This window comes from Kwoniella shandongensis, chromosome 1 (assembly GCF_008629635.2).
Source record: "Kwoniella shandongensis chromosome 1, complete sequence".
Taxonomy (NCBI): Eukaryota; Fungi; Basidiomycota; class Tremellomycetes; order Tremellales; family Cryptococcaceae; genus Kwoniella; species Kwoniella shandongensis.
In genome coordinates, this window is record NC_089287.1 from 1191307 (window position 1) to 1203934 (window position 12628).

A 12628-nucleotide genomic window follows, 5' to 3' on the forward strand; every position below is an offset into this window, starting at 1 on the left:
GCGTGTACTCCGCGTCTTCGAACATCTCGCTCAACCACTCACTCGTCCACAAACCCATCTCCTAAAAATCACCCTACCCTTCCTCCTTCTCTCCCTCAAAACAGCTTCACATCGATCCATCCACCAAAACCAACTATACAGCGATTGTCTCCTGATTCAGAGCTTTCCAATGATACCCAAATCATCAAGCTAAACTACCCTCTAAAACTGTTTTTGTCACGCTCAAAATGAAGGTCAGTCAAGTTCCTATACCTCATACCGGAGCACGCTTTGACCGAGGTGATTCGTACTGATCATCTATGCATCCAACCTACACAGTACCTTCTCAACTTCCTTGAGAATATACCGGACGCACCTAATCTGTCTGATCCGGAATTCCAACAACTCCTCGTCGATGTCCAGGCTGGAAAAGTAAGTGACGTTTCACCGCGTAAAGAGAAGTGTGTGTCTTCGGCACACGACCCGACCATCCTGATTCACACACCTCATTCAGATGTAAGGATGTTGCTAACGCTCTGACAAACTATTTCCTAGGCATCGAACAAATCTACTGCAGATGCGTTCTACGATAGTTTGGAGAAGATCGCCAACGAGCTCAAGAGTTCCGTATGTCATTCTCATCTCGACAAATCGTTGTGGCTCTTGACTGACGTTGTATTTGGTAGCCCGAATCGTTAGCTTTCCAAAAACCAGTATCGAAACGAGATGCTCCAGATTACTATGAAGGTGTGTGGTCTCTTTGCACCCGACGAACAGATCGTGCATTAGCTGATACGCCGTTCATAGTCATCAAGAAGCCGATGGACTTGTCTACGATCCTACGAAATATCAAAGCGAGGAAATACAAGAATAAGGCAGAGTTCGCGTCCGATCTCAATTTGATATGGAGCAACTGTTACGAATACAACAGTCAAGAGGTAGGTACTCATGAGGTGCAAGTGACACGGAAATAACCCCGAGCTGATATCGGTTTAGTCACATCCGTTACGAGCCGCTGCTCGGTATATGAAACAGAAAGCCGATCATCATCTCGAGTTCCTCGTTGACAAAAACGAACGACCTCCCAATCCTCTCCAAGCCTTACTCCCACAAGCGACTCCGACCCAGGCAGGACCTACTGCCACTACAACCGGAAGTGGACCTCGTTCGCCTTCAAGAGCAGGAGATGGATCGGGACCGGGTGTACCCGGCGGAGATGAAGATGCTGCTGGGGAGAGTGACGATGCGGTCGGGGAAGGGGAAGGCGGAGAAGAGTTTTTTCGTGAAGGGGGTGCTGGTGCGCAAGCCAAGGCAGGAGGGGAAAAGCGGGGTGCATCAAGTGAGTTCGAGCGAATCGGTTTAGAATATGTGGAAAACTGGCTGACTGAAGCAGATGGTGTCGGTCGGAATGGAGAAAACGTCGCTTCGGGCTCGCGAGCGAATGGGCTGCGACCGAACGGTATCAGGCGACCAAGTGTGAGTCTCCTCGACTCTGTATAAATGATGATATCCGTCGCTAACCGCCGCTCTTTCACTTAGCCCCCTGCATTTCGACCCAAACTCCAAACGACATTAGATGCTACACCCGCGCTCATCCGCACCCCCTACACCATGACCCATTTCCTACCCGTCTCTCTCAATCAAGCCGGACCTTCCTTCTCCGACAAGGGCAAAGCTCGCGAAATCCTATATGGTAACGCCCCGCCACCATGGTACCCTGCTCCCGTGACGACTGATGATGAAGACGTAAAGCTTGAGGGGTATTGGTGGGGAGCTATGACGGGTGATGAAGCATATATTGGAGGTTTACCAGCTGTACCGAGTATGGTCGCTTCGGAACCGCCAAGGAGGAGGAAAATCAGACGGAAATCTGCATCGACCGTACCCCGACAGAATGGTATCGATCATCCACCAACAGCAGCAGAAGTAGCAAGGAACGGCGTCAGTCTATCTCCGACCAAATCACCCAAAAAGCTAGCAAGATCGAAGCCAACAAAACCTGTCTCATTGAAGAAAGTCATCCATCAAACAGTTGACAAGTTACACGACGCCAGAACCGTCATACATCGTATTCAAGAGTTTCAGAGGGTTGAAGCGGAGGGAGGGATATTACCGTCTAGAAGCTTGGAGACAGAGGAAGAGAAAGCGACAAAGGAAGAGGAAAGATTGGAAAGAAGGCAAAAGCGAAGAGAGGAGAGAACAGAGGCGAGAAAGAGGGAGAAAGAAGGTGCGGAAGTTGGGGAGGAAGAGGCGGTGTTTGGGATGAAGAAGGCTGCAGCAGGGATGTTGGCGCATGCGGGGTTCGAGGGTGAGTCGAACCGCCTCAGTAGGAAGGTCCGTGACGTTTTATGCTGATGAGCACCCCTTCATAGGCGCAAATGAGACAGCGCTAGATCTGTTCACGAGAGTAGCAGTGGATCATCTACACAACATGGGTCGGACATTCAGACTACTCCTCGATGGTTTCTCACACAAAATGACTCCAGAAGTGAGTGCGAAATCTCCTAGCGAGATTGTCAATTGGCTTACAGAGATGCGTTTTGTAGGAAATGGTATTGCACGCGATGCATGAGAACGGACAGTTGGAAACTCAACATCTCGAATCGCACCTGAAGGACGAGATTGAGCGGGAGAGTGCCAAGGTCGCAGAGATGCAGAGGAAGATACGGCAGGCGTTCAAGGAGGTGGTGCGTATCCAGCACGACATAATTTTGGTGGTTCTGTGATCTCTTTCGAAGCTGATTATCCTTGTTTAGGCTACTGCACCGGTAATAGGAGATGACATGATGTTCGCAGACAACGGCGAGATGCTGTTAGAGTGAGTGATAACCTATGCCTTCGCTTTCGGAAAACGTAAGCTGATGTCTTGGCTTCGTAGTGGAAACTTCGCAGACGAGCTAGGGGAAGATTTCCTCGGTTTACGCGATTTGGGTATCGACAAGGAGTTTGGTCTGTCCTCACTTACGGTCCCTTCGTCGGTGTTCTACGGAAGACGAAAGAGACTGGCCGATGCCTCACAGAATGGGTAAGTGTCGTGACGAATCATCGGTATCCATTTAGCTGACATACATTGGGTGGTGTAGATCGAAAGAAGATCAATTGGACTATCCACCTCCGCCTCCATTCATTCCTCTCAACGAATCGACTTATCGAACTCAAGTACCCGCATTACTTCACTCGTTCTATGCCTCACGACTCGAATCAGGTACATCCTTGTTCAACGACGATACTTTCCCTCCGCCACGTAATCAGATTGGATCGTTGGGTCAGATCGTTGTCAAGATGCATTCCACAGCAACGACAGGCGTTCCTGGTGGAGGCGGTGGGGGTGGAGGTGGTGCGGATGGCGGGAAGAAGAAGAGAGATAGGGATGAGGAAGGGGATAAGGAGAAGAAGAAGAAGGCACTGAAGAAGACTGTGTGAGTGTGGTCCACTTTTCCACAATAAATTGGTCGAAAAGCTGATTTACGGAATGAAATGATGTTGGAATTTTCAGACAACCAGGTGTTGGTAAAGGTAATTGGGGTGAGTTGACTTTCCTCTTCTATCCCCAGTGGTAATCTCATCTGGTGTAAGAGGGTTCAAGCTGATGTATGTTATCGCGACTTCTGTAGTCCGCCCATCGAAAGAGGAGAAAGCAAGAAGAGCAGCAGAGAAACAAGCTCGTGAAGCTGCCAACGGTATTCCCAACGGTGGCGTACCGAACGGTGTAGTGAGCATGAATGGGACGCCAGCGAGATCGGATGATGGTGGTGAAGAGGAAGATGCGGAAGGTGAAGAGGAGGAGTAAGCGTGACATTATCGCATCGCGTCGATATGATAGGAGTTTTGCTGTTGTATCGATCGCATGAGTCCTTTCGCGAGTGAGAGCCAGAGTGGTGGCAGGGACAAAGTGGACATAGATAGTACGTACGAGTACGAGTATCTCAATCATTTGTAGATCATGTCATATAGTATACGCAGTACATACGAGTAGGGTCGAGCACACGTCCGACGTTGTACCATGTGACAGGAGAGTTGGGCACATCAGCTCTTGTTCTAGCTATGGCTCTGATGGTGATTGGTTCGGTGTGTTGGTACGGACCGATATCACATTCATTGCGTTCTCGCCAAAATGAGTCAAATGCATAGACTAACTCTTCCACTTTGATTTACAACAGATTATTAACTCCTCGTATTGAAAATGAAAAATTTTAAAAACCCGGACCCCAATGTGAAAGGAAAACCAAAACGAATGCGATTATGAAATTACAACAAGTGATTAAAACCCAAAAGATCGAATGACGAAATGGCTGTCGGCTGTCGTAGCAGCTTGATGCGAAATGGGGTATTATAGTCGTCGTTTGACCTTGCTCGACTTCCCGTCCAACCCGTTTGAGATCACCAACCATGCGCCCGATAACTTGTATCTGTCGTATCCCTCCTTCTGGCCAACTCCCTTCTCTCCCTTTCCCTCTGCAAACCCTCGCCATCCGTCGATCGTCTCGCCATCATCGGCGCTGCATTACCCAGCGATCCTGAACCAGTCGCCCCCGCTACCTCACTAGGAGAATCGACCAACGTGGCTGACGATGAAGTTCGATTTAATGCCGATTTGTTTTCGAATTCTACTCGAGTGAGAGGTCGAAGGAATCCACCGCCCAACAAGCTAGGTTGAGTCCGCCTTCTCAAAGGTTCAGCAGGCGGTTGCACAACACTAGACGTCGACGATGAGGAAGGCGGTGGAGGCTGCATGGCTCCCGAATGAGATTGCGGTTGTGTCGGCAGATCGTGACTCGATCGTGACGGTTGCGAAGAATGTCTTTCTAACGGTTCACCTTGCGCGTATTGAGTTAGGTTGACAGCCGAGGAATGAGTCGGCATTCGAGAGGTGTGCAAAGAAGGCGGCGGTCGATGACGAGTACCCCCTGACACGTTTCTCGCTCCGCCAGTCGATGACTTGGCTCTTTCCAAAACAACATCTACACGCGATCAAATCGATATCAGTGACTTATCCTGAGCTGTGAACACGCTGCACTCACTCCTTCGCAAAGACTCGGACATCTCAGCCATGATGATATTCCGCCTCTTGGTCGTCGGAGACATTGGCTGAACATAGCCAAGCTCGTTCAACTTCTGTCCGGCAGGGACAGCTTGCGCTGGAAGTTGACCTTGTCCGAGAGTTCCAGCTGGTGCTGGTTCAACTGCTTTCGACTTGTTGTTCCGTTTCGCTGCTATCTCAGCCAATTTCTGCCTCGTCTGTGTAGTGTTGAGGTAGTTTTCATCATCATCGCTGTCCTCGTCCGAAAACTCCACTTCCGCTGGCACCTTTGCACGCTACAATCATATCAGCTACTGTTAAATCCAGACATCCAGCAGGTATGCCAACTCACCTCTTGACTACTGCTTTGACCCTTAACAGAAGATTCAGCCGCCTTCGCAGCATGTGATTGAGCAGTGACGCTGACTCCTGTTTGAACGGGCATAGCTACAGCTGACTTGCTCCGAAGCAGTGACGGTCCTGGTGTAGGTGACTGGGCGAGCGATGGTAGGTGGACATGAGTTGTTGATGGCCGGAAAGTCACGCCCGGTGCGGAATGCTACCAGTCGATGTCAGCCAGACGTCTTATGATCGTAAACTGATGTCACTCACCAAGTCTACCATACTTGCCCCCCTCTGCAATGCTGAAGCCAATAAACCCTGAGAAGGACGACTTCCGAATATTTGTTTCTTCGCAAACATCTCTCGCTTTCGTTGCGCTTCGAGCTGAGCTTCAATCTTGGCACGCTCTGCCGCCGCTGCTAGTCTTTCGCGCTTTGACATCTTGATAAGTGGTGTTGGAGCTGGCGGAGCTGGAGGCGGATGTCGCGCTGCAGTATGGCTGTGGCTGGCTCTGTCAGACACTCGACGAGTCAGGAGAGCAGTGAGATCCGGATGTGAATTGGAGTCCGAGCGGGCTGGTCGAGGTCTTGATGACGATCGACGTCTGCTCGGTTCTGTGAGCTTGTCTTCTCTGGCCTCTTCCTCCGCATGTTTCTCCGCAGGCTTTTTGGCCTTTGCTTCGTCGTCATCACTCCAATCTTCCTCTACCTCCATTTCATCCTCGTCTTCCCAACCACTCTCTTCATTCTTTCCTGCCTCCTCGCGACTAGTCTTGGCCATAGATTCCGCTACCCTTCTCTTCTCAGCCTGGAATTTGCCCCGCATCGTAGACAATGATACATGTCGTCGTTGTGCTGGCGGATCGAGCTTCACTTTGCTACTTTCACCCGTGGATGAGCCGCCGGAACTCCGACGGTGTTGAGTTGGTGGGGGAACAACTGGTGCAGGTTGAGGGATGGTCGTGTGCGTGGTAGGCGACGGATGTGACGAGTCGGACCCACTGCCTTTACTCGGACTGGATTGGACAAAGAATTTGCCTTTCCGTCTAGGCGAACCCGACCTGGCTCGCGCAGTCTCGATGGGCGCTACTTTCAGCTCGCGATCTGTCAATCTCTCTTCGTCTTCTTCTCGCAGAGGCGGAGGAATGGCAGCGGCACTGTTGAGCAGTCCCGACGCGTTCACGCTCCCTCCCAAGCTCCCGACCCTGCTTGAAACAGGAGTCGGCTCTACCAATCGTATCTCGACGTTGGCAATCGGTGTATCGGGCAGAGAGATGGTAGGAGGGGTCAAGGTTGGTGGAGGTGGGGGAGGAAGGTTCTTCTTGGCATCTTCGACCCAATCTTTGAAGTTGTTTTCGTTCTCTTCGAGGAGCAGTCTCAACGCACCACCGAAAGAGCGACGTTCGAAACTCTTACTTCGGCGTAAGAAGGGAGGTATGGGGTCATTGGGGGTGTGTAAGGAAGCAGTAGAGGCGGTCCCTTGCGACGAAACGGATAGTCGTCGGTTATCTGGAGTTTGTTCGATAGATCTTCGAGGTTGACCCCAATGTCTGAATCGAGAAGTCTTAGCATACGCGCAGTCATGTGACATGATGCATCGCCACCGAAGGCCTCGGACACTCACCGCCAAGCAAGATTCTCAAGTCTCTCTCCGTCTTTGACCAGGTCTGCTGCGCGTGTGATGACTAAAGGTAGACATCATCAGCGGGGTGATACAACGCATGGAGTTGAAATCACACTTACCATTCCAAATTTCTCCCACGTTGTTGTCCTCGCCAGGCTCACCTACAGCCAGCGCGTCGCCGAGCGCCAAAGCAGGAGGCGCTAGACTGAGCAACGGTACATGACGTGATGATCGGTGCGAGGCGATAGTGGAAGGGGAAGGCAATGCTGGATCCATGATGGCTGGTTGGGCGCGGACGCAACGGTTATTTCCTGGAGAGACGGAAGAGGGAAAGATTTGGGTGATTAAGGATGTTATTTTTGCTAGATCTGGGAATGTGAATCACGTCCACAATTATGGACTATTGTGTATATTGAGCCATGCTTGTACGGAAAGGTCGGGCTGGTGCGATGAACGTGAGAATATGTATATATATGTCGATGGACGGACTTTGTGTACTTTGTGGACGGTTGCCGGGGAGCGGAGATCTTTGTAGCGCGCGGGCTCTTGCAGCAGATGAGATTTGTTGATCAATCAGGACTGATGTGGTCGAGAGGAGCCTACGGGAGAGGCAAGGGTGCCCGTGGGGACGAGTCGGGGCCGTAGGAAGGGGCGATGGTGATGAGAAATTCGAGGACAGTGATCGTGCGTGAATGAACGCGGAGATTTGAATTGTTTCGGGTTACGGGTCCGTGGAAGTTGTCAACAGCAAATGATGTACTAGTAACTCGTCGAGTGAGTATGCTTTGAGCCAATCGTAGGTGGTGCCAACGATGTGAAGAGAGGATCAGAAGCGATGATGATGATTCGAGGTGACGAATGCACAGTATGTCTAAAGCGAACGGCAGACGTTTACTTCAATCAACGAGATACGCAAATGTGCGAAATGCGAAGTGCAAATATGAATACAGCAGCGTTTGTCTGCCTCGGCACTTTACCATAGTAGTATAATTCAGGGAAATTAGAGTAACCGGTACACTGTAACATAGTAGTACATGTACATAGCAGTAACCCCGACTTTCCCCGCATCATTACCCGCCCACACTCATCTTGGTACTCTACCGGTCTTTCGGCCCGTTCGGACGTACCACACATTACAGTTTCCTTCCATTTATAGCCTTGTGGTATTGCTCGATGCGAGGGCAGAAGCAGAAAGGGGAAAAAGGGGATCTGCATTGTTCTCGTTAGCTCTATTTCAGACGATCAGATGACTTTGAATTCGTCGATCTCGTTACCACTAACAGAATATCCCCACCGTAGACCTCGTGGTATTGGCGCTGTGGTGGAGTGGTATTGGCGCCACTCCTACTTCGTACTCCACTTTGTCTAGACTTTGTGGGGATTGGAGTTATGTTCATGGAGCAATAACAACGAGAGACGCTTGGATCATCCAACGTAGCGTAAGCGTTGATTACATGCACTGACCACCCAACCACTTGCCAAGCCCCTTGGTCTAGACTGGTCTACGCACGGGACAGACTCCCCCAAAAACCCACCAAACCTCCTTTAAGACTCGGTGCACGCACTGGCTCATGAAAGGTGTCCTCAAACTTAGCCAAGTTGACCAAACCAACCCATGATCACTGCAAACGCGCTCGCTTTTGATACTTTATGCGGCATGACGACTTATGACGTTGCCCAAAACGCTGATTAGAACGGCTTGCAACTCATTTACTTGCCGGTATCGTCAGCTGGTAGGTGTCATGACGCGATTCTGTTCCAGCATTGTAGTTCTCGTCGCGTAGAAGTCTTGGGAATCGGCCGCCGATAGCCGCTTGGGAGTTTGTGAGTCCTATATGGGGTACACACAAGCGTTGGCGTAAGAGTGTCGACGAGCCAGCGGTAGATATAGGTAATACAACAACTCATGCATGCAGGACTTCCTTTAAGATTACGATCCGATCATCCCATTGAGACACACCAGCTCATCACAAACACAGACAGCAATCTTGACCTCTGCTATCGTCAGTCTTCGACCAGATTGTGTCAAGACTGAGTGACTCGCCACAGATCGTGTAGCAAGCTGACTGTAGCCTCGCTTCGCTGCCCCTGGGGAGGAACACTGCCTGGTTTCCGTTTACGATCGTCATCATCAAAGTAATGAAGTCTGTTCACGAGGTGACGCTCAGTGTGTGAGAACAGTACAGGGGCAGTTGGCACGCATTGGTCTGACAGCGAGCTGGTATTCACCAAGTGAAGGGTGTTGTGCAGCGTAATGCCTGTACGGGGCCTTGAGCCCAATCACGGCCGAAGAGACGAGTCTCCTTTAATGCTTTCATGCAATGTTCGATCGACCTCCTCGTTGGTACTGCACGGATATCGAAATCATTCGATCAAGTCAATGGGTCGTTCGACAATGGAATTTAAGCAGTATTATTCCAACTTTGGTGTTGGATGACCAGCCATATGAAAGTGGATATAGTAATTGTCTGGTCTGGTAGAATGAACGGTAAGAATGAAATCGCGACGACCCGTTACAGAAGGATCCTGAACGCAAAATATTGGGTGTATAGAACGATGTCCATCAAATGAGTGGTCTTTGGGGTTATCGACTTTGTCAATTGAGGTGATGCAGGGATGTCGTGGACCCAACGCTGAGTGTGAGCCAAAGCGTCCAACGTTTTCGACGTGGAGGAATCATCTTGCCACTCGTTTTTGGTCAGTTATCATCGTCGCGCCCTTGAGACGAGGGATCAATCTTGTTCACCTGTGGCTATCATCGCAGGGGCTTGGTTGACTTGTGTGATCACGTCGCTGAAGGCATTTCGACGATATGGATCTTCTCGATGAACCATCTCGCACACACTCCTCGTCAGACTGAAGACCGCACGTCCGATTCCGAGCTCGTCCGAGATAGCATCTGTCTCATCTTACCGTACTATGTGGCCATCTCTTTTGCATCAGGAGGGAAAAAGAGACCCAAACAGCCCTTGTCATCTCGCACTTTGATCGTGTTGTATGGTATCGGCGTGGTGGCTCGATGATCAGCAATAGAGGTACGATGGAGGAGCGATAACAAAGTGTTCACATCTGCGTCACCATTCAAATACCGGGCAACAAGGCTGAAAAGGTTGACGGCGGACAGAACGATGGAAGTTTGCGGAGCGGTTTATCGACTCTGAGAGCGGGGATCACTTTCGGGGAAACGAAAACGTCAACGACTTCCTTCGAGACCAATTCGATTGTAGGTCCATCGCTATGATAAGCGTAGTGGATGTCTTCACATGTGAAGGTCGTGAAAACAACGGAATCCGAATATGAGTAGATCTCAAGCGGCAAGAGCCTTCCAGACGTATACTCCCCGATTGGGGAATACGGCGGTGACATACGAATCATGATCTGATTGACAAACGATGTCAAAGACTCTGCTCGTTAGTAAAAGACAGATGGAAGAAAAACAACAGGAGATTGATGCTCGACCTGAAACACGACGTGATCCGGAGTAGAGCGAGAACGAGGTCTGCTGTCGTTTGGGGGTATCATAGAGTACAAGCTTCTAGGCATGCTGTTCATCTATATTCAGTGAGGTATGTATGGGTCGGGAAGGCTAGTAAGTTACGTATAATCGAAACATCACTCAAAGCGATCGGTTTTTGGGTCTCGGGATGCTCCGGCTGAGATGTGCGGTCGACGTAAGCAGGTCATATCTTCGTCACCTGAAATCGAGCGCCACCAGAATGTCAGTCGGGTCAGCCGTGCTGAAACAAAGATAACTTGATTGCCTGCGTGGGCAACACCAAACAGGTCAACACTTTCGAAGGCTGTAACAAAGTTTTGTTACCCGCGCCTTGTGGCTTCCACTAGTCGCAGGTACCGAATTGGATGTGAACGATCTCGAGGCCCCACAGTCCAGTTCAAGTAGACGAGTTGTGCTTAAGCAGCTACCTACCAGAGTCGCCTTTTCAAATCCAATGAGGATCCGGAGCCATCCCATACATGCCGCCAAATCAGTACAGTGCGAACGAGTGTCGGTTGAATCCTTCACTCCACCTGCGAATCGAGAATAGTGAGAAAGAACAGCGTCATACCTATTTCCTGATCCAACACGTTGGTTAGCAGAAAGATCGCTTGCATCTCGCAGTGTGGAAGAAGAAGAAGTGAGTGGAGACGATTTGCCTTTCAGGGTAACGATGATACTGTACGAGTCTAATGGCCCTGATTCAGCGGTAACGGCGGAGTGAGGAGAAGGAGGGAGGGAGGGGGGGTGACGACGCGACTGGGGCTGTTTTACCCTGCACGGTATGATGTGTTGTTTTTAGGCTCCACCGATAATATCAATGATTGCTGCTTCTTTTTTGGCGAAGTCCCAGCGTACGAAAGAGGCCGCGGGACAATATGTGCTCAAACTTACGTGGTGACGCAACGATACGCTGCACTGCAGTTGGAGAGTTAATTCTGAAGCATATGCAAAAGTGAAAAGAGAACGTGAACGAACATCTTTTCAAACTGCTCGTTCGTCCATATATCTCTGTAACGACCGTGAAAGCTTTCAGACTCGATATCAAGACTTCATTCACACAATAGTCGATACACGGACAATTTTATCACGACCTTTTGTCAACAGACTTAACTTACGCACGTCCCTCCCCTCCATTTCGCCGATAGCCCGCTCAAGCCAGCAAGGTAGGTCAGATCAAATTTGAGGCGTCGGCCGTCAATGAAGAGGGATGATGTGGGCGCAAGGCGCAGCAAGCAGTGGGGCTGACTGAAAATGTGATGGACGCTGATGAAGTCACCAAGTTGCTTCTTGCTTTTCAGTCTCGCACATCTGTTTGAGCTCGATTGAACGATAAAATGTGAGCTTATCCCGATTTCCTCTGAGCCTTTGACGGATGAGTGACTTCCGCCTCCTCGTGATCACGTCCACCTCTTCACCATTAATGAGCGGAACTAACGCGTGTTGTCCCCTTACTCTCCCAGACCCACCATAATGTCATTCCGAGCCCCCCTGCTCCGAGCCCGTCTCCCCCAGACGCTCCACTCCGTCCGACCTCTCACCACCTTCGCTTCTCGACCTCTCCCATCGTCTTTGAAACCCCTCATCCCCAACACCTCCAACACCCTATTCGGCTCGAGGTTCATCAACACCTCTCCCGTCGCCAAGCTCGAGGTCTCTCAACCGCTCGGAGATGGTGGTACAGAGGAAGCCCCTCATTCGGGAATCAATGTTGACAAGGCTGTTCGAATGGACACGTGAGTCTCGTTTCGTTTCACTACAGAGGGAGGAGCCCCAGGAGACGATGCACACACAAGCTGTCGTCTGGCTACCTAGCTGCTGCGGCGTCGTATACGTCATGAACTTGCCAGAATGCAGGCTGACGAGTGTATCTCCTTCTCTACCTCCTGTTCAATCCCAATCATGCCTTCCCCTCAACACCCAACATCTCAATCTACTCCTTCACACAACACATGACTCCCTTTTCTCGCTCTGTTTGACGTCGCCTTCACCGTCGGTTTTCGTCTCGCTTGTTCTGGAATCCCTGCGGCCGAAACACGCTTTCGAACACGCTTTGACCGTCGACCCCCTTCCTTTCGATTGTTCGTGTCATCTGATTGTTCGCTGTGCTCCGCGGGGTCCCTGATACTTGCCGCCCCTTTCCCTTCCTTCTTGTCCGTTGCTTGTCT

At 50.5% G+C, this 12628-nt stretch overlaps 3 protein-coding genes across 3 annotated transcripts; 2 read left to right on the forward strand and 1 right to left on the reverse strand.

The window, feature by feature from the left end:
- Positions 1-227: 227 nt before the first annotated feature.
- Positions 228-3769, forward strand: CI109_100422 (uncharacterized protein; the record flags this gene model as incomplete). Its single annotated transcript, XM_032002914.1, has 15 exons — positions 228-233; positions 319-411; positions 535-606; positions 666-726; positions 787-917; positions 976-1318; positions 1373-1455; positions 1519-2287; positions 2352-2467; positions 2526-2666; positions 2736-2797; positions 2858-3004; positions 3063-3398; positions 3476-3504; positions 3594-3769. The coding sequence occupies 15 exons, from the start codon at positions 228-230 to the stop codon at positions 3767-3769; spliced, it is 2565 nt and encodes an 854-aa protein (XP_031862721.1).
- Positions 3770-4359: 590 nt separating this feature from the next.
- CI109_100423 (uncharacterized protein) lies at positions 4360-7240 on the reverse strand (the record flags this gene model as incomplete). The annotated part of the gene is made up of 6 exons (XM_032002913.1): positions 4360-4940; positions 5001-5295; positions 5352-5558; positions 5612-6890; positions 6965-7025; positions 7084-7240. 6 exons carry the CDS (start codon positions 7238-7240, stop codon positions 4360-4362), a joined length of 2580 nt encoding a protein of 859 aa, XP_031862720.1.
- Positions 7241-11933: 4693 nt separating this feature from the next.
- On the forward strand, positions 11934-12200 carry CI109_100424 (uncharacterized protein; the record flags this gene model as incomplete). The annotated part of the gene is made up of 1 exon (XM_065966790.1): positions 11934-12200. One exon carries the CDS (start codon positions 11934-11936, stop codon positions 12198-12200), a length of 267 nt encoding a protein of 88 aa, XP_065822862.1.
- Between the last annotated feature and the right edge of the window lie 428 nt (positions 12201-12628).